We start from the raw sequence: 20,831 nt of genomic DNA, 5'->3' as shown, positions 1-20,831 counted from the left end.
TGCAACCTTTAGGTGCATGGGACGATGCCTAACCAAATGAGCCACACTGGCTAGGGCAGGTGAAATTAATTTTAACAATATATGTTATTTAATCCAACATGTCAAAAATACTATCTTTTCAACATGTAATCCGTATTTTTAAATTATTGAGATATTTTACACTATTTTTTCATGCTAAATCTGCAAAACCCGGTGTTTAATTTATGCTCATGGTGCAACTCCATTAGGAAGGGCCACATTTCAGGCGCTCCTTCACACAGGTGGCTAGTGGTGCCATTCTGGGGACCTTGCTCCTCAACGTGAGTTCTGGGGACCAGCAGCGTCGGCATCATCTGAGAGCTTGTCTGAACTGCAGAGTCTCGGGTCCCTCCCAAGAACTATAGAAGCAGAATCTGCATTTCCCCGAGTGATTTATTTACATCGTAGAGTAGGAAGCACCGATCTAGACTCCCCATGCTCACCCCCACCCCTTGGGATTCTGATTTAACTGGTCCAAGGTAGGGCAAGGGCATTTGTATTTTTCAAAGCTCCCTCAGGTGATTCTCATATGCAGCCAGGCTCTTGTGTAGTGGGCCCCGGAGCCAGGATACCTGCCTCTGCTACTTTCTACATTCAAGACCCCAGGAAATCTACCCAAACTTTCTGGGCCTCAATTTCCTCATCTCCAAAATGGAGATGAAAATAGTATCTGCTTCAAGTGTTGCTATGAGGATAAGTGAGTTAACACATGTAAAGGACTCAGAACAGTACCTGGCACACAGGAAGTACTCCTTAAATATAAGCTCTCACCCTTTCTTCTTTTTCTTGAAGGTCCGGGGTTACCCAGAGCCCCAGGTGACGTGGCACAGAAATGGGCAACCCATCACCAGTGGGGGCCGCTTCCTGCTGGACTGTGGTATCCGCGGGAGTTTCAGCCTTGTGATTCATGCTGTCCGGGAGGAGGACAAGGGAAAGTATACCTGTGAAGCCACCAATGGTAGCGGTGCCCGCCAGGTGACAGTGGAGTTGACGGTAGAAGGTGAGTCCCAGGAGGTGAGAGCCCTGGTTGGAGCCATTGGCTTCCCAAGGCCCATAGTTCCTGCTCCAGCCCTCTCTTAGGAAAGGAACCCACAAGAGAAAGTGCATCCATCCCTGAACTCAGGACCTTTTATTTTATTTTTTGTTAATCCTGACAGGAGGATCTTTTTTCCACTGATTTTTTTTAGAGGGAAGGGAGGGAGGTGGGAGGCAGAGAGAGAGAAAGAAAGAAACATCAATGTGAGAGAGACACATTGATTGGTTGACTTCTGCATGTGTCCCAAAGGAGGCCAGGAATGAACCTGCAACCCAGGTACATGCCCTTGACTAGGAATCAAACCCTCAACCCTTTGGTGCACAGGTTACATTCTAACCACTGAGCAACACCGGCCAGGGCAGGACCTTTTGGTCTAATGGGGATAATGCAGTTCCTGCAAACGAGGGAGGCATCCCAGGAGACAGTGTTTGCCAAACCACACATCACCTCACTGTCCTGCTCCATCTTCCCATCGATTTCTCCACACAGAGACAGAGCCCAGACTTCTTCCAGAGCCCTGCCCAGTCGGCTCTGCCTGGCTCTCCAGACCGTTTCCTGCCACTCCTCGCCTGCCCATGCCACAGGGTCACGCTGGCCCTCTGCTCTTCCTGGGGCCAGGCCTCAGGCCTTCGCCCTGCAGTTCCCATCTAAAGGAAGCGCTCTTTCTGTAGCCTTTCACCTGACTCAGCCCCTCACCTCCTTCAGGTCTCTGCTCAGATGTCCCCTTCTTAGAAAACCCTTTCTGACCACCCCACCCCAGGACTCTCCATTTCTCACTCCACCTGAATCTTCTCCTCTAGGACTCACATTGTATTATCCCCTCTGCCCAGTTCTGGGGTCCTGGGGAGGCTGGAGGAGGGGGGCTTGACCTTGTTACTGCTGTATCTCCTGCATCTGGAAAACCTCCTGGCTCATGAGAGATGCTGAAATATTTAGAGAATGAATGAACAGTATTTACTGTCATCAGTATAAAATAATACATGCCCATTATAAAAAATTTTGTAAAACTCAAAAAAATATATAAGATAAGCACACCAGTATGCTAACAGTGATGAGTTACTTTGTCTTTTTCTTGTCTTAATACTTAAAATTCCATTCAATTTAAAACTTCCAGGAAGTAAACATTTGACCGTAAGTAAAGCTGTTTCTTTTGCTGAAGCGCTTCACTGGGGAGGACACGTCCAGTTCAGGTTGCGGGCTGATGCTCAAAGACCTGATGTCGGGCGGATATGGGGGTTGTCAGGCCCTCAGATGATGGCCAGGCTCCCTGGACCCTCCCAGGCCTTTTTAAGGGCTTATATCCCAGAGGGTCAGAGTCACTTTCTCCTCTCTCAGAAGACATTCCTCCCAACCTGGGTTTCAGAAATACCAAATGTGAGGATTCAGGTAACCAAGGAAGGTTCCAGAAGGGGGCAAGGGGCACCTGGGCCAATGTTTTCCCTGCATCATAGGAGGACAGACTGTTTCACAGAACAGAACATGCATAGTTTGGATAGTTTCCCCAAATTCTTTAACTGAGCGACTTGTTCCTTTTAATGACCTTCAAGTGCCTGTGGGCGAGGGCATTCCAGATGGAAAGTGGCCCCGGTCAGTCTCTGAGTGGCCCTCATCTCAGCCAGTCTGGTGCTGTTCTTTCCCCTACATGGTGCATTTTTCAATGCCTACACTTTGAATGAAGGTGCACAAATAAAAATTACTTTATCCTCTTGTATCAATCAGCTTGGGCTGCTGGAACAGACTGTGGCTTAAATAATAGAAATTTATTTTTTCACAGATCTGGAGACTGGAAGTCCAAGATCAAGGTCCAATAGGGTTTGGTTTCCAGTGAAGACTCTTCCTGGTTTGCAGATAGCCACCTTTTTGCTGTGTCCTCACATGGGAGAGAGAGAGAGAGAGAGAGAGAGAGAGAGGTCTCCAGTGTCCCTTCCTCTTCTTATAAGGGCACCACAGAGAGAGAGAGAGAGAGAGAGAGAGATCTCCAGTGTCCCTTCCTCTTCTTATAAGGGCACCATCCTATTGGATTAGGGCCCTGACCTTATGACCTCATTTAACCTCAATCACCTCCTCACAGGCCCTGTCTCCAAATGCAGTCATAGTAGGGGTAGTAGGGCTAGGGCTTCAACATTATGGATTTGGGTGGGGACACAAAAATTCAGCCTATAACACCCCATTTCTGACATTCAGTTTGGAGCAGGGGAAATAGGCAATTATGAGCCAGGGATCTAAGCTTCTGTTCCCACCTTTTACCGGTCAGATGTGTGACTTTAAACCTCTGGACCTCTGCTTCTGTAGAATAAAGTGTTTGAATTCAGTGGTCTCTAAAACTCGGGCTAGCCTTGGTTTTCTATGATCTAATTTAAGGAGTGGAGTAGGTTAGGATTGCAAGGGAGGTATATCAGACCTTTGTTTCAATTCCCATTGTTGAGAAAATTAGATCTGATGTCACAACTAGGCAAGAAAAATTTCAGTCCTTTGTGATACTCAGGACAGGGGGCAGAAACAAGGCAGGAGAGGTGTAGCAGAAGGAGAGAAGGCTGAGGCTCCAACCCTGCCCGCCCCCCTTTGATTTTAATCTGGGGAGACTCAGGCCCAGACCATTTCAGATGTTGTATGTCCTCTAGGAGATAGAATGGCCTAAAGGCTGCAGCCTCTTTAATTGTGAATGGCTCTCTACACATTCTGCTTCTGCATCAGAGGCCAGTTTCAGCCAGTGTGTGGGTTGGGACCACCCATAGACCACAGGCCGAGAAAGGCCCACTTGTTACTGGGCCACGCTAGCCCTAACTCTTACAGAGGGGAGCTAGCAGCCCACCTGCCTCCTTGCCAACTCTCTGCTGTGCTCTTACTTGGAAAGAGCAGAGGTCCTGGAGTTGAGTATAATTCATTTATGCAGCCTTTTGACCCCCTAGTGGTCAACTTTAGAAAGCTGTGTTATCAAATGGTCTTGGATTTGAGCTCCACAAATTTCTAACCTTTTGGAGCCTTATTTCCTTTTCTGTAAGCTGGAGCAAATGGCTACCCTACAGGGTTGTGTAAGGATCAGTGCAGCACTGGCAAATGGCAGCCTTGTAATATTTGAACCTGGTATTAGCATCTTGAGAGTTACTTCCGAGGGGGAATCCTTGCATGGAGAGTAGAGGAGGAAGCTTCTCATCTGATTTCCAGTTTGGTAACCAGGGCCAAGAAACATGCGATATCCTCCACGAGGACAAGCACCTTAATGACAAGGCCATTCATGACCTTATGCAGTGGGCTGCACCCGAGTCTAAGCCCTAGAAGACTCTCTGAAGCCAGCCCCGACACTCATCCACCTCCAGAGGACGGGTCCCAGAGGCTTGGTGCAGACCAGGGGAGAGACATGGTACCTGCCCTTTTGTAGCTTTTTCCCTAGTGAAGGGGCCACAGAACTGTTCTCTAGCACAGCACTGGTCCATGGAAACGTGATGTGAGCCACATATGTAATCTTAAATTTTCTAGTAGTCACATTTAAAAAACAACAACAAATGAAAGCAATTTTAATAAATTTAACCCAATATACCCAAGAAACTATCATTTCAACATATAATCAATATAAAAATTATTAATGAGATACTACACATTCTTCAACAGTTGGGTATATTTTATACTTAGTGCCTATGTTTTATTTTATGGTTTTTATGGTTTTGTGATTTACATCTAAGTCTTTAATCCATTTTGAGTTCATTTTTGTGTGTGGTATAAGTTGCTGGTCTAGTTTCCTTTTTTTGCATGTATCTGTCCAATTTTCCTAACACTATTTATTGAAGAGACTGTCTTTATCCCATTGTATGTTCTTGCCTCTTTTGTCAAATATTAGTTAACCGTAAAGGCGTGGATTTATTTCTGGGCTCTCTATTCTGTTCCATTGATCTATATGCAATTTTCTTGTGCCAATGCCATGCTGTTTTGGTTACTATGGCCTTATAGTGTAGTTTGATATCAGGTAGTGATGCCTCCAACTTTGTTCTTCTTTCTCAAGATTGCTGAGGCAATTCAGGGTCTTTTGTGGTTCCATATACATTTTTGTAATATTTGTTCTAGATCTGCGAGATATACCATTGATATTTAATAAGAATTGCATTGAATCTGTAGATTACTTTGGGTAGCATGGACATTTTAATTATGTTAATTTTTCCTATCCATGAACATGGTATGTGCTTCCACTTATTGGTATCTTTCTCAATTTCTTTTTTTCAGTATCTTATAATTTTTCGAGTACAGGTCTTTTAGCTCCTAAGTTAAATTTATTCCTAGTACCTTATTTTTTTGTTGTTGCAATAGTAAATGGATTGTTTTTTATTTAATTTCTTGTTCTGGTAACTTATTATTGGTGTACAAAAGTGCCACCAAATTCTGAATATTAATTTTTTTATCCTGCCAAATTCATTTATTAGGTCTAGTCATTTTTTTGTGGAGTCTTTAGAGTTTTCTATATATAATATCATGTCATCTGCGGATAATGACAGTTTTACTTCCTTCTTACCAACTTGGATGCCTGTTATTTCTTCTTCTTGTCTGATTACTGTGGCTAGTACTTCTAGTACTATGTTGACTAAGAGTAGAAAAGAAGACATCCCTATCCCTGTCTTGTTCCTGATCTTAAGGGAAACATTTTTAGTTTTTGCCCATTGAGTATGATGTTGACTATAGCATTGTCATATATGGCCTTTATTATGTTCGGTATGTTCCCTCTATTCTTACTTTGCTGAGAGTTTTTATCATAAGTGGGTGCTGGATTTTATCTAATGATTTTTCTGCCTCTGTGGATATGATCATGTGGTTTTTATCCTTCATTTTGTTTAAGTGATGTATCACGTTTATTGGTTTGCTAATATTGTGTCAACCTTGCATCCCTGGAATAAATCCCACTTGGTCATGGTGTATTATCTTTTTAATGTATTTCTGGATCTGATTTGCTAATATTTTGTTGAAGATTTTAGTATCTATATCATTCAGGGATATTGGCCTATAATTTTATTTCTTTATCATGTCTTTATCTGGATTTGGAATTAGGATAATGCTGGCCTCATAAATGAGTTTGAAAGTCTTCCCTCCTCTTGAATATTTTAGAATAGTTTAAAAAGGATATATGTTAGTTCTTCTTTGAATGTTTGGTGAAATTTGCCTGTGAAGCTATACAGTCTGAGACTTTTGTTTGTTGATAATTTTTTATTACTGCTTCAATTTCATGAGTTGTAATTGGTTTATTCAGACTTTCTGATTCTTCCTGATTGAGTTTTGGAAGATTGTATGTTTCTTGGAATTTATCCATTTTGTCCAGGTTGACCAATATGTTGGCATATAGTTGTTCATAGTATTTTCTTACAATCCTTGGTATTTCTGTGGTGTCAGTTGTTACTTCTCCTCATTCACTTCTGATTTTATTTATTGGATCTTCTCTCTTTTCTTCTGGTTGAAAGTTTGTTAATCTTGTTTATCTTTTCAAAGAACCAGCTCTTGGTTTCATTATGTTTTGCATTGTTTTTGTAGTTTCTATGTAATTTATTTCCACTCTTATTTTTAATGCTTTCTTTCCTTTTATTACCTCTGGGCTTTTGTTTGTTGTTCTTTTTCTATGGTTAGATTGTTTATTTGAGAATTTTCTTGCTTCTTGAGGTAGGCCTGTAATACTGTGAACTTCCCTCTCAGGACTGCTTTCAGTGTATCCTATAGATTTTGAATTGTTTTGTTCATTTTCATTTGTTCCTAGGTAACTTTTGATTTCTTCCTTGATCTTATTGTTAACCCATTCATTGTTTAAGAAGATGTTATTTAGCCTCCATGTGTTTTAGTGTATTTCAGGTTTTTATTATTGTAATTGGTTTCTAGTTTCATATTATTGTGGTCAGGAAAGATGCTTGATATGATTTCAATCTTCTTGAATTTATTAAGACATTCTGTGTTTCATAATATGTGGTCTATCTTTGAGAATGTTCCATGTGCACTTGAGAAGAATGTATATTCTGCTGCTTTGGGATGAAATGTTCTGTAAATATTAAATCCATCCAGTCCAATGTGTCGTTTAAGGTCACTGTTGCCTTGTTGATTTTTTGTCTGGAAGATCTATCCGTTGATGTCAGTGGGGTGTTAGAATAATCTACTATCACTATGTTGCTGTCGATCTCTCCCTTAATGTCCACCAAGATTTTCTTTATATAATTAGGGGCTCCTATTTTGGGTGCATATATGTTTACAAGGGCTATAGCCTCTAATAGGATTGATCCCTTTAGTATTATGTAGTGACCTTTTTCTGTCTCTTGTTATGGCCTTTGTTTTGAAGTCTGTTTTGTCTGATTTAAGTATTGCAACCCCAGCTTTTAATTTCATTTCTGTTTGTATGGAATTTTTTTTTTTATCTCTTCACTTTCAGTTTGTGTATATCTTTTGTTCTGAGGTGGGTTTCTTGTACACAGCTTATATATTATGGGTCTTGTTTTCTTATCCATTCAGCTACCTTATGTCTTTTGATTGGAGCATTTAAAGTTATTATTGATACTTATTACCATTTTATTCTTTATACCTATGTTCCTCTATTTCTTTTTTTCTCTCTTCTTCTAAAAAATGTTCTATTAACATTACTTGTAATACTGATTTGGTGATATGATCTCCTTTAGTTTTGTTTGTTTGTTCATTTTTTTTGTCTGGGAAGCTCTTTATTTTGCCTTCAATTTTAAATGATAGCCTTGCTGTATAGAGTAGTCTTGGTTATAGGACCTTGCTTTTCATTAGGGGCCCATTAACATTTATGGTTAGGACCGGTGGCCCTGGAAGACACAGCTGAAACCTTGATAGGTGATAATCCAATCTGCCTCTGCTTGGGAAGGAGCACAACCAGGCTACCTCAGTCATCCTCAGGCATTCCCTTCCCTTCCCAGTCAGATGACAAATCTTGCTGTGCAGTTCCCATTTGTTCCCACTCCCACCGTCCTGGTCCTGACTGCCTCATCCTCTGTCCTGATGAGCAAATCCCAACTGGTCTCCTCAATTTCTCTCATACCCCATTCTAATCTCCACATTGCTATTCAAAATATATTTTTTAAAAATTCAAATGGTATTTTATTACTTTCTTCTTTCGAATCCTCCAGAAATCTGCTATTGTCTTTAAATTAAAACTCACAATCTTCAACCAGCCCAGCACCGAGATACCCCTTTCCCAGCTTTGAAGCATTTTGCCTCTCCCTTAAGGCTCAGATTTTGTTCTAGCTTTTATTATGCATGTCAGACCACTTGTTGAAGCTCTGGCCAAAGCCTTATTTAAAATAGAGATTGAATCAGTATTTTAGTACAGATGAGGTCTCAAAGATCCCATGTCACAAAATAGAAAATTGCTTTGATACCACACTTACAATCTTTTTTTTTTTCTCTCTACTTCAGTGGTCTGTAATTTATCTTACTAAGTTATCTTCTTTTAAGGTTATTTCAGTCTTCCTTTTTTATATAATATGTCTGCTTTGTTATTTATCCTAACAGTACTTTATCTTTTACTATATATATTTTTTTCTCTCTTTATTGAGATATAATTGGCAGATAGCATTACTAACACTACTTTTTATTCTTTTTACTTTTTAGGTGTCCACCTGTATACCTGTGCTCTCTCATTTTCCTGTACTACTAGCACAGTACATTTTTTTGATCATTCACTTTGGAATCCAAACATGTATATCAGTCAGTACAAACATCTGACCATTTCATTATGACTTCTAATGTGCCTGAGCATTTACATATAAGATAGTCATGCTTGAACATCGATGTATCAAAATCAATATTGTTATAGTTTATTTTCCTTTTATTTCTCCTTAATATTTAGGTGGGGTCTTACATTTATTTTCTTTCTGAAGTTATATATATGGGTGGTTAGTGGCAAACTTCAATTCAGGATGGCCCAGGGGCATTGCTAAATATCTGTTATAAAAAGTGGGCATTTGTTCTGATTAAGTGGAGAACAACTATTTTAAGTAATCCTTAAAATCCATTTTGAATTTGCCTACTAGTGGGGTGACTGCTCCCTGGTTTGCCTGAAATAGTATTGGTTTGATCATATTTTCCTGGCAGAATTATTAATTATGTCCCTTTTGGTGTTGAGAGTCCCAGTTTGGATGATAAATTGTGACACCACACATTTTTAGAAGCATTTTTTCTCCGTACCATCTTGATTACGTATTCCCCTTTTCAGCAGCATTCTCTCAGTCTCTATATCAGTGGTTCTCAACCTTCCTAATGCCGCGACCCTTTAATACAGTTCCTCATGTTGGGGTGGCCCCCAATTTCATTGTTACAAATTGAACATAATTAAAGCATAGTGATCAATCACAAAAAACAATATGTAATTATATATGTGTTTTCCGATGGTCTTAGGCGACCCCTGTGAAAGGGTCGTTCGACCCCCAAAGGGGTCACGACCCATAGGTTGAGAACCGCTGCTCTATATCCTTTGACAAAAAGTGCTGGGCCCCTCCACTGTTGAACTTTCACTGTTAAAAGCTGCCAGCATTCTGTTTTTACTTGTCCTTGAAAAAAATCAAAGATTACTGTTTAAATACCTTCAGTGCCTTGGCCTTTTTCCTCTCATTAATTGATCCTGTCTCCACCAATTCTCTTAAGTTACTCTTCTATTTTTAGCATTTCTACCTTAATCCCCTTTCCACTTATTTTTCTACACAGCCTTACTGTTCTGCCAAATTTTCATGCTTTCACAAAATTAATTTTGCCTTATCTGACAATTTGCAACTTCAAATTTTTGCCTATAAATAGACTCCATTAGTTATCTTAGCCCAAAGTCTCTTTGTTTTTATGTAAACTCTCTGGTGTTAACTCACATTAAAATAAGCATTCCTCAGTTCCATTTTTAGCTGAATGTTTTATGTGTTACCTTTGGATCATACCATAAACTGCTCTTACTCTGATATGGAAGTACCTCCAAACAGCATTCTTTTGCTATTTTTTGAGGAACTGCCATATTTTTAACTTAATTTTATTTTTTAAGGTATACAGGAATTTTAGCCTTTGGATTAAGATGTTGAGCTCCCAAGAGTTTTAAAGATGCTTCTTCTAGGGTTTTAATTTTTTTATTTTGTTAAAATACACATAACTTAAAATTTACCATTTCAGCCATTTTAAAGTATACAATTCAGGGGCATTAAGTATATTCACAGTGTTGTGCAACCATCACCACTGTTTATCCCCCAGACAGAAACCCCTCTCACACTGAGCAGGCACTCCCCGCCCCACCCCAGCTCGTCACAGCCACTAACCTGCTTTCTGTCTCTATGGATTTGCCCCTTCAGAACATTTTACATAAATGGAATTGTACATTTTTTTTGGTGTCTTTCTTTCTTCACTTAGCAAATTTGTTCAAGGTTCATCCATGTTATAGCATGTCTCATTACTTTATTCCTGAATAATATTTCATTGGATAGATAGACTGCTTTTTGCTTATCCATTCATCAGTTGTCAGTCTCATGTTTATCATATCTTTACTCCAAAATGAAATGAGCATTACAGTAGGTTAAGTGCAGGGAATGGTACATGGATATTTAAGGTGGGAGTCTTAGTGATTGGGCATGTTGCTGATGCTGTGGCATAGAGCGTGTGTACTAGTATGAGGGCATGTTTACCTCTGTTTGGATGCTGGAATCTTTTTCCTTTTTAAATTTTCTTTCTCCACACCTTCCAACTTTTTTTTCCTTTTTTTATAACTAGAGTTTTTGTTTTTTCTTTACCATTATATTTATAAGTTCTAGAACAAGACAACTGAATAAAATTATTCATAGTCCCACCACCCCAAATAACAGTTGATGTGTTTTCTTCTGGTCATTTTCCTATGTTTGGGTATTTCATTTTTTGTAATTATAATCACATTGAACAGAAAATTTTATATGCTGCTCTTTTTCATAAAATTTCATTAATTTAGCAAATATCTGAATATCTATCATGTGCTGGGCACTGTTCTGGATACCTCTGGTGAATGAGTAAGAAGTACGGGTGGGATGTGGTTCGAGAGTCATCAGCTTCTGAGTGATATTTAAAGTCATTGGGGCTGCTGCATAGTATTCCATGGTGTAAATGTACCACAGCGTTTTTATCCACTCATCTACTGATGGGCACTTGGCCTGAGACAGCATGGAGGGGCCTGGAAAGTATTATGCTGAGGGAAATAAGCCACTCAGAGAAAGACAAGTATCACATGAAGTCACTCATATGTGGTATCTAATGAACAAAATAAACTGATGAACAAAATAGATCCAGAGACAGAAGCATGGAACGGACTGTGGAATCTCAGAGGGAAGGCAGGGGAGGATGGGTGGGTGGGAAGAGATCAACCAAAGAACTTGTATGCATAGATGCACAGACATAGGGTGGTGAAGGCCTGAAGGAGTGGGGGAAGGCGGGCTGGAGGAGGTCAATGGGGGTAAAAGGAGACATATGTAATACTTGCAACAATAAAGATTTTTAAAAAATGATAAAGTCATGGAGCTGTCCACAGCCTCCTGGGGGAGAGCCTAGGGTGCTGAGGGGAAGACCCAGGACTCAGCCGCTGCAAAGGTCGGGCAGAGGAGATGGACTAAGAAGGGTGAGCCTGAAGAATCTGAGAAGCAGGAAGTGAAGGAGAAGGGCTTTGAAGAGGAGTGGCCCCTCATGTCAAGTGCTACAGAACATCCGAGTGAGGTGGGGAAGAGGATTACCTGATGGATTTGGGGAGATGGTGGTCCGGATGGAGCTCATGGAGTAGAGGGAGTCACAGCCCAGATGAAGTGTGGAGGAGCCAATGACAGGATATTTTAACATACTTCTATGTTTCATATGTTCTTAACATTTTACTTAACTACTTATTGTCTTCCTACTGTGTGACATTTACATCGTTTCCAACTTTCACTACAAACAAGACCGAAGTGAACAGCTGTGTAAACTTGCTTTTCTACTTTTAGCATCATTTCCTTTGACTGGAGGCACAGAAAGGAAGTTGCTGGCCTAAGAGCAGAGTACTTAAAGCTCATGTTTCATTCACTCAGATCCTTTCTAAAAGGGCTGACTGGTACTCCCCCCTCCAGCAGTGATGGAGGGGCCCCAGCACCCCGACTGCCATTGTCAGTGGGGTCCTCCCTATCAGCTTAGAAGTTCTCTGAATCTTGAAGAGCATTGAATGGCAAGAACAAAACCACACTGTGGCATGAATACACACAGCTCACTAGATAGTTATGTTAAACAGAATGCAGGTGCTGCAATTGCCATTCCACATGGAACCACGCTTAAATGTGACACTGGTGTGTTAATCCTCTTTCGCTGGGGTTCTGGTGGAACCTCAGACCAGCTATGCCGAGGGAAATACGCAGCCATGACCTTCACCTCCCATTCCTATGCATCCTTGTAGATGGGATCGGTGCTGGAATGTAAGGGAATCTCCCCTTTTCCAGTCAACACCCTGCAACCTCTCATGGCAGCTGCCTGCTCATATCAGGGAGTGACACCTGCCCTTTCTATGTGTGCCTCGGGTGGGGTTTCATAAACATTCCAGCTTGTGGCAGAGAGAGAACAACTTCCAGGCTGATCACCATCGCAAAATGTCCTGCCCTCCCCTTCCTATTCCTCAAAACACCCCCCACTTTGTAGTCACTGTGTGGGCACATTGTGAGTTGTCCCTCCCGCAGTAACAGCTGGATAGAAGGAGCTGACCCCAGCTGCTTCTGGGTGTGCTGGTTAACGGCTGGCTCCACAGTAGCGCATCTCCAGTCATCGGCTTCATCCCAGCAGGATGGGTGTTGCTATTTGCTGGGCTTTAAGCAGAAAGATGGAGTGTTGATTGTGTCCAACATGAATAGATGTGGTAAGAGAGATACAAGGACCTCTCCCTCCAACTGAGTCATTTCCTGGAGAGGCCGTGGGTCACCATAGATAACCCCCAAAGTGGAAGCTCCAGCTGTGGATCACAGATAACCCCCCAACCCCAAAGAAGGAGCCTCAGCGGCAGTGACAGCTCAGCAGGTGTTGATGTTCACGAATAGGCAGGCCCGGGTGCAGTCCTGCACTGTGACCGGCTCTGGGGCTTGAGTGGGCGACTTCTCTGAATCTCATTGTTCTCATCTGTTTAAACACTAGAAGGATGATGTAGTACCAGGCTCCTTAAATTATTGCAGGAAATCGGGCGATGATGTATGCTCATTCCAGCATAGTGCCTGACCATACGGGCTCAGTCAGGGTGAACTGTGTCCTTTGTTGTCCCATCCATTCTCGTTGACTGACTCCTTGCTCCAAGTTGGTGGCTGAGACCCGACTCTTCAAGCCTCTTTCTCTGTTTTCTACTTGCAGGGGGCTTTGTGAAGAGGCACGGTCAGCCTGTTTCCAAAACCTTGGGGTAAGTTCTGGGATGTTCAAGCCGGGGTAAGGGCTGGATTGGCTTTTTCTGCTGACTTGACAGAACAGGTCTAGGGAACACATCTTCTTGGGGATCCTGGGTCATGATAACTAAAGTGGGAGCCTACTGGGATGTGATGGGCCGTTCACACAGTGCCTCCTGACCTGGCCTCTGTGGATAGCCCCTGGACTAAATGCTGCTAAATGCTAAGGAAGGGGGATGTGTGGCCCTATAGTCTGCAGGGATGTCTAACAATCAAGGCAATAGTTGAAAGACTTAAGTAAACAGACTTAGAAGAGGCAATCTATGTGACACTTCTTTTTAAAAAAAATATATTTCTTTATTGATTTCAGAGAGGAAGGGAGAAGGAGAGAGGGATAGAAACATCAATGATAAGAGAGAATCATTGATTGGCTGCCTCCTGCACACCCCCTACTGGGGAACGAGCCCGCAACCCAGGCATGTGCCCTTGGCCGGAATCGAACCTGGGACCCTTCAGTCCGCAGGCCGATGCTCTATCCACTGAGCCAAGCCGGCTAGGGCTATGTGACACTTCTTATGGAAGGTGAAATTATATTGGTAAGGGTAAGTAATGGTAGCAGCTGTAACAAACAAGACCCCTAATCACAATAACAAAGGGAAAGTTTTTGGTGGTGTTTTTTTTTTAACCCTCACCCGAGGGTATTTTTCCATTAATATTTTTTAGAGAGTGGAAGAGAGAGGGAAAGACAGAGAGAAATATCGATGTGAGAGAAACACATCAATTGGTTGCCTCCTACTGCCCTGGGCCCTGGCTAGGCTGCTGATCAACTGAAGGCTGTCTCCGTGTCATTCCTTCTTCGCCAACTCCGTCCACACCTTTGGGGACCCCTGGACCCACTGGGGTTGGACCCCAACAATTTCTTACTCAAGCAGTCAATTCAGATATTCTTAAACAGGTGAAGAAGTTTCCTATTATTTTTCAGGGTTCCAGTCTCTTTCCATTTTGTAGCTCTACCATCTCCTAGTTCTTGGAGCCTCTGCTGGACCCTGTGCATCTGGCCAGAAGAGTGGACAAGAGAGAGTGTGGAGAATCTCACAGGAAGTTTTATGGGTCCAGTCTGGAGATGGCATACAGCACTTCTGCTTGAAGTCTGCTGGCCACAACCCAGGTGTTTGGTCAGAACTCAGTAGAATTCAGGCGTATCCTACTTTAAGGGAGTTTAGTAAATGAAGTGTAGCTGCAGGCCCAGGAGGTAAAGGAAACAGGTTTTGGTGCCACAGGTTTTCCCTGGAGATACAGGGGGTGCATCAGAAGTGTGTTTGAGGCACAGAGATGAGCAGGCTGCCCTTTACTGGTCCCTGGCCCCAATTAAGTGACTTGGATGGCATCAGAGAAAAAGAGATGTGAATTGCTGCAGTGTCTGAGGCTGGATTCTCTGCTGATTTCTTTCCCGGGACAGATTCACATCCCCCACAGTGGAGACCCGTCCTAGCATCTGGGGAGAGTGCCCACCAAAGTTTGCTACCAAGCTGGGCCGTGCGGTGGTCAGAGAAGGACAGATGGGGCGATTCTCCTGCAAGATCACTGGCCGGCCCCAACCACAGGTCACCTGGCTCAAGGTGAGGTTTTGTCTGCCCCAACTCTGGCCAGACCTGGGGACCTGAAGGTTTGGCGTTAGGCCCTTGGACCAATGGGGGTGTCTTTCTAATCAGCCCCTTCTTTTTCATCCATAGGTGGTTCTTGGGGTTTCTCTGTATGTTTCACAGTCATGCTGGTTCCTGCCCCTGGCTGCATACTCTCCCTCTGTTACTCAGTCCACAGTGTCCTATAATCCACACACACACAAAACAGCAAAAGACTTCTGTGCAACACAGACCCGACCATCTCCACAGAGTGGAATTTGAAGCCGTGGGACTTGGTTTTAACCCTCAGCTCCCTGGTTCACAAAGCATGTAATACCGGCAAGTCATTTGGTCTCTTAGAACCCTGGTCTCCTAATCTGGGAGGCAGAGCTCTCCCACCTGCCTTGAAATACTCCACGTGGAAGTGCTTTATAACTTCCATGTCTGGACGATGTGAAGGCAGAGGTGGAGGAGGAGGTGGTGGGTGGGTAAGTGGAGGCAGCAGCAGGAAGTAGAGGGGGGAGTGGATGTTAAACTGCACTGAGGAGCCATGGGGAAAACTTGGGCTCGAGGCGGGGGAGAGAGGTTTTCCACAGGTGGAACCCCTGGATTAAAATGAGTGATGGGACATGTTTTACCTATTTCCTGATTCTCCTGAACTGACTCTGAGGAAAGAATAAAAGGGACAAGGAGGCAAAGGAGAACTAAAAGTGGGGCCTTGACTTACGAGTTTAATTCGTTCCGAGACCAAGCTCCTTAAGGAGCTCCTTAACTCAAATTACTCTATCAACTCAATGCAAAAAATCGGCCGAAGTTTTTTGAGATACCAGCTGTCTCTCGGCAGATTTTTTGCATTGAGTTGATAGAGTAATTTGAGTTAACGAGCTCGGTCTCGGAACGAATTAAACTCCTAAGTCAAGGCCCCACTGTATAGGATTTTCCACTGAAAACTGGGGCTCCTTTGAAACAGGTTCCATACGTCTGCTCTAAGCTGAACCAAACACCACGCTGCATACACAGACCTGGGGTCAGGGCAGTTGGGCTGTTCAATGACTCTTGTACAGCGTGGGGAATATAGTCAGTGACACTGCAGTAACTACGTGTGGGGTCAAGTGGATTCTAGACGTACCCGGCTGATCATTTCGTAAGGCATGTAAATATCGAGTCACTATGTTGTGCACCGAAAGCTAACACGATAGTGTATGTCAACTGTAATTGAAAACTGTCTTTTTAAAGCCTGTTTTCTAAGCGTGTTGACAGAGCCCAGACAGAGGGCTCTGCTGCCCAGGCCCAGGGTCTGTCCCACGAGGATTGGCTGGAGATAGGAGGACAGAGCCATCAGGGGAGCAGGTTGCTCTGACCAAGCCACCCTCTCCCACCCACAGGGAGATGCTCCCCTGCAGCCCAGTGCCCGAGTGTCTATGTCTGAGAAGAATGGGATGCAGGTCCTGGAGATCCAGGAGGTGAGCCAAGACGACGTGGGAGTGTACACCTGCCTGGTGGTGAATGGGTCCGGGAAGGCCTCCATGTCCGCCGAGCTCTCCATCCAAGGTAGGGCCAGGAGGCTGGTGCACACAGTCCCTCCTGGCGTCTGTACCCTCCTCGCGTGTCCATTATGCGTCTCTGTGTTACACGTGTCCTATTCACATGCCCAGGTGTCCCCAGAGGCAGGGTCTTGAACCTGAGGGAGGAAGTAGGAGGGCAGCACAGACACGGCCACCCTCTGCCCCTCACCCGTGTCTTCATCTTTTCTTGTTCAGACTCCTTTTTTATGTCTCTAAGTGCCATCGGAAGAGCGAACATGGCTAACGCCATCACCCCAAATGTAACCTGCCTAAAGTTTAACTTACCATCCATGCTTTACTCTGTCCTTCAAATCAACTTAACTCTGTCTCCCCCATGACCCGCTCCCCCTTTCCTTCTCCCCCAGACCGGACATTCCAGCCTCACCTTTCACCCCTGCCTCCTCTTGCTGTAATTGTCTGTCCCTGTCAGTTCTTCCTTTGAAGTATCTTTGAATATGTCTCCTTCTTATATTGCCCTTGGTTCCATCAAGTCCAGCCTAGGAACGTCGGAGCGTGTGGAGCGGGAACCTTGAGCAAGGTGGGGTCTGGGGGATCAGGGAGGAAAACAGCCTCCGCCTCTCCTCCTCCTTTCTCACCCTTTCTGCTGTGATGTGTCTCTCCCACATTTCCTCCCTTTCCCAGAAACGATTCCTCCTGCACACAGTCCCTCCTGGCGTCTGTACCCTCCTCGCATGTGCATTTTGTGTCTCTCCCACATTTCCTCCCTTCCCAGAAACTATTCCTCCTCACTCTCGTTACCATTTTTGGCCCAAGCATTTATCACAACCCACAGAAAGAAATGTGTTCCGCATTGCAACTCACGACATGCCTCTGTATATAAACATATTTAACTGAAACAAGTTTCTTGAAACCATCCTGAGTTGTACCGTGTACGGTACATGCTGCTCTTTTCTGTTCCATCTGCATCATCTGGCCCGACCACAGGATCCAACCCCACAGCCCACTGCAGGGGCAGGACCTGCTGTGAGGCATGGAGAGTAGAGTCTTAGTCACTCTTCCTTTACTTGCCGTGACATTGAATTAGAGACCTGCTCCCTTCTGAATTGATGACAAAATCCTATGTCATCTGGGATTTGTTTTAAAACACTCCCAGAAAACGCTCCAGAAAACAAAGCAAAGGAATAGATAAGACTGGCAAAATATTGATATTTCCTTCATCTGGGTGATGGAGCTCAGGGTTATTGCATCCTTCTCTCTACTATTGTATGTTTTGAAATTTTCCATGATAAAATATATTAAAAAAATAATGTGACAGGAAAAAATATATTTTTTGAGGAACTAAATAAAAACACACTTTTCCTTAACCTTTTATAGCAGGTATGTGTTTAAAAAAATGATGATCTGGATGGTGTTGTTTTTGAGGGCCACGTGTAAGTTAAACTGTTTGGGTTTGGAATGTTCAGCACGTGTTTATTTTTGTTTGTCCCTCGATTGGCTCCGGTTCCGTCTGTGGCTAGAGAGTAGGACAGGTGCCCTGCTGCAGGGTGTGACGGCAGAGCCACCGAGACAGCCCGGCAGCAGGGGAAGCACTGACAGTCCTCAGAGCTCAGAGGGGCTTGTCAGATTAACCCAAGACGTTCAGGACCAGGGAAGCTGAAGGAGAGAGGGAAGTGGGACCGTGGGTGAGGGGGAGGTGAGAGCTTAGGGGATGACAACTGTCATGGAAGAGGTTGCTGTCTTACTCCTTTCTCCTCTTGGTATATAAAATATCCCACTAACAGTGTTTCTACCCTCTCCCTTTTTCCAGGTTTGGACAATGCCAATAGGTATGTTTAGGTTTTGTGATTATTATGTTTCCATCTAGAAATGCCCTGAATTTCTGAGTCATGGGGGAGGGAGAACTGTTTTGGGGGTGTTGTTTTATTTTGGGTGTTTCCTTTCGTTCTCCTATTGAACATGCCGTCAGGTTCTGTTTCAGCTTTGCCATCAGTACTGAGACTCTGGACTCATTGCCACCGTCTTTCTCAGCGTCTTCTCAGAGTCCTTTCCAGTCGAGTCATCAGGAAGGGCACGGCCTTCCACGTGCTGGGCCAGACCCCGCTGCCCATCCTGCTCCTCTTTCTCAGGAGCGCCCTCCCGGCGTGCAGGCTCAGCGGCCTGGGTGCGTGGGGCGAGCAGATACCTGGTGCTGAGAAGGGCTTGAACAGAGCGCACTAATGCGTAAGCGCAGATGATGATAAGTCTGAGGAGAGTTACAGAGAAGAGCGCGTGTAGGCTCGAGGGCCAGAGAAGCCTTTCCTGAAGGAAGACATGATGTTTGAGCCCAGGTCTGTGAAGAGTGAGGTTAGCTGGTGAAGAAAAGCTCAGTCAGAAAGTGTTCCAAGCAGAGGGCAGGTGTGTGGGTTGTGAGGTGAGAGGGGGCACGGGGTCACCGTGTGGCTGCAGCCCAGTAGGCAACGCCGATGCTGTCTTGCGAGGTTCAAGGGGCAGCAGGAGCCCCTGCTCATAGAGGCACCCTGGTAGGCCGTCTCGGGAAGCTCAGTTTTGCTCTTCACATCATGGAAAAGCTGTTGGGAAATCTTTAAGTTTGAAATGGCATGATGCATGTTTTTAGATTGACTCGCCTGCTCCGTGGAACATGGAACAGAGGGGCCACATGGACGGGGAAGTGGGGGCGTGGCTGAAACTGGCTGGTTATTGTGGAGAAGAGAAATAAGGCAGATTTAATAAACGTGGGAAGATCAGGCTCTGGACTGGGGACGAGGGCCAGGGAAGGGTCGAGAATGGCTGCTCGTTCTCTAGCTTGGGAACCTGAGAACACTGCAGAGCACACTTTTGCTCTCACTTTCTCTTAATCCATGGGCTTCTGTGATCCCTGGAATCTGTGCTTGTGATGAGTAATGCTTGTGAGTAACCAGATGATCAGTCTATTTCTCCTCCTTCCCCGCTGTCCTCCTCCCTGCCACCACCCAAAGGTCAGCGTTGAGAGGAACAAAGGCAGCCAGTTCAGATATCAGGAAGGAAGTGGCCAATGGAGTCACACCGGGGCCCAAACTGGACAGCCTGGGAGCTGCAGCTGAAAGTAAGAACTGCTCCAGCGCCCAGAGAGGCGGCCCCCCCGCCTGGGCCCCAAACAGCCAGCCTCCGCCCCTGAGGGAGCCCAAGCTGGAACTGCCCGGGGACTCGCCCAGGAAGGCCCCGAGGACCCCCATCCTGCAGAAGACCTCCAGCACCATCACCCTGCAGACCACAAGGGTCCAGCCGGAGCCCAGGGCACCGGACCCGGGCACTCTCCTGCCTTCTGGAGAGGCGAGGGAGAGGCCAGCCGCTCCCCCTGCAGCCACCCTCCCCACCAGGCAGTCTGTCCTGGGAACCCAAGACGTTGTGAACAAGGTCGCTTCCAGGAAAATCCCCATGGAGAGCCGGAGGGACTCAACATTCCCCACGTTCGACAGCAAGCCCCAAAGCCAGGAAGTCCGTGAAGGTCAAATAGTCAAGTTCAGGTGTGAGGGTGAGTAGAGCTGAGGTCACTGGCCCCACAGTGTAGCCCTGGGTGGCCACTCCCTCCTTCAGCACAGTGTCCGAGCCTCCTGCACCACCCACCCCCTTGGGCACCAGCCACCCTGGCCGCCCCTCAGGAAGGACTCAGTCTAGCGTTCGAGAAATACCCAGCAGTGCCCTTGCTCATTGTTCGGTAGAGCATCAGCCTTGCACCCTAATTCTCACCACCCTGGAGGGGAAACTGATCATCACCATCAAACACCAGCAAACTCCTCTCCTCCCTCCTGCTGGCTTTGGCTCACCTGGAGACCTAGCTGTCACCCTGTACCCTCCCCACTAGGACCCTGCCCCTGTCCTGGGTTGTTCACTTCTGTGACGTGGAGGGTCGAGGGGTAAGAAAGTGGACTCAAGCAGGAGGCAGCTACACACCAGTCTGAGCTCTTTCCTGGGTTTAGCCTCCCACCCCCCAGTACAGGGTGCTCTCAGGGGACCTCACGACCTTCACCTGGCCCTGCAGTTTCAGGGATCCCAAAGCCCCAAGTGGCCTGGTTCCTGGAAGGTGTCCCCGTGAGGAGACGAGAAGGCACCATTGAGATCTACGAAGATGGTGGGTCCCATTACCTCTGCCTGCTGAGAGCCCGGGCCAGGGACAGCGGGCGCTACAGCTGCATAGCCTCCAACGTCCGAGGCCAGGTGTCCTGTGACTGGACCCTCCTGGTGAAAAGTGAGTACATTCCTCCGGGTCTCCCTGGGTTCTGGGCGGGTAGGTGGGGGGAGA

The 20,831-nt window shown here is 45.1% G+C and overlaps 1 protein-coding gene across 1 annotated transcript in view; it reads left to right on the top strand.

Moving 5' to 3' along the window:
- The window catches only part of MYLK (myosin light chain kinase), a 176,846-nt gene that overhangs the window by 48,589 nt on the left and 107,426 nt on the right, over positions 1 to 20,831 (top strand). The window contains exons 3-9 of the mRNA XM_014545250.1: positions 811 to 1,018; positions 13,376 to 13,420; positions 14,857 to 15,023; positions 16,412 to 16,577; positions 18,360 to 18,378; positions 19,528 to 20,063; positions 20,571 to 20,777. Of these exons, the coding sequence (XP_014400736.1) occupies positions 811 to 1,018; positions 13,376 to 13,420; positions 14,857 to 15,023; positions 16,412 to 16,577; positions 18,360 to 18,378; positions 19,528 to 20,063; positions 20,571 to 20,777 (1,348 nt within the window). The remainder of the gene's footprint in view (positions 1 to 810; positions 1,019 to 13,375; positions 13,421 to 14,856; positions 15,024 to 16,411; positions 16,578 to 18,359; positions 18,379 to 19,527; positions 20,064 to 20,570; positions 20,778 to 20,831) is intronic.

This window comes from Myotis brandtii, unplaced genomic scaffold, assembly GCF_000412655.1.
Source record: "Myotis brandtii unplaced genomic scaffold, ASM41265v1 scaffold4, whole genome shotgun sequence".
Classification (NCBI taxonomy): domain Eukaryota; kingdom Metazoa; phylum Chordata; class Mammalia; order Chiroptera; family Vespertilionidae; genus Myotis; species Myotis brandtii.
Note: the sequence above shows the minus strand (reverse complement) of the source record. Positions and strands in the feature narration are given on the sequence as shown.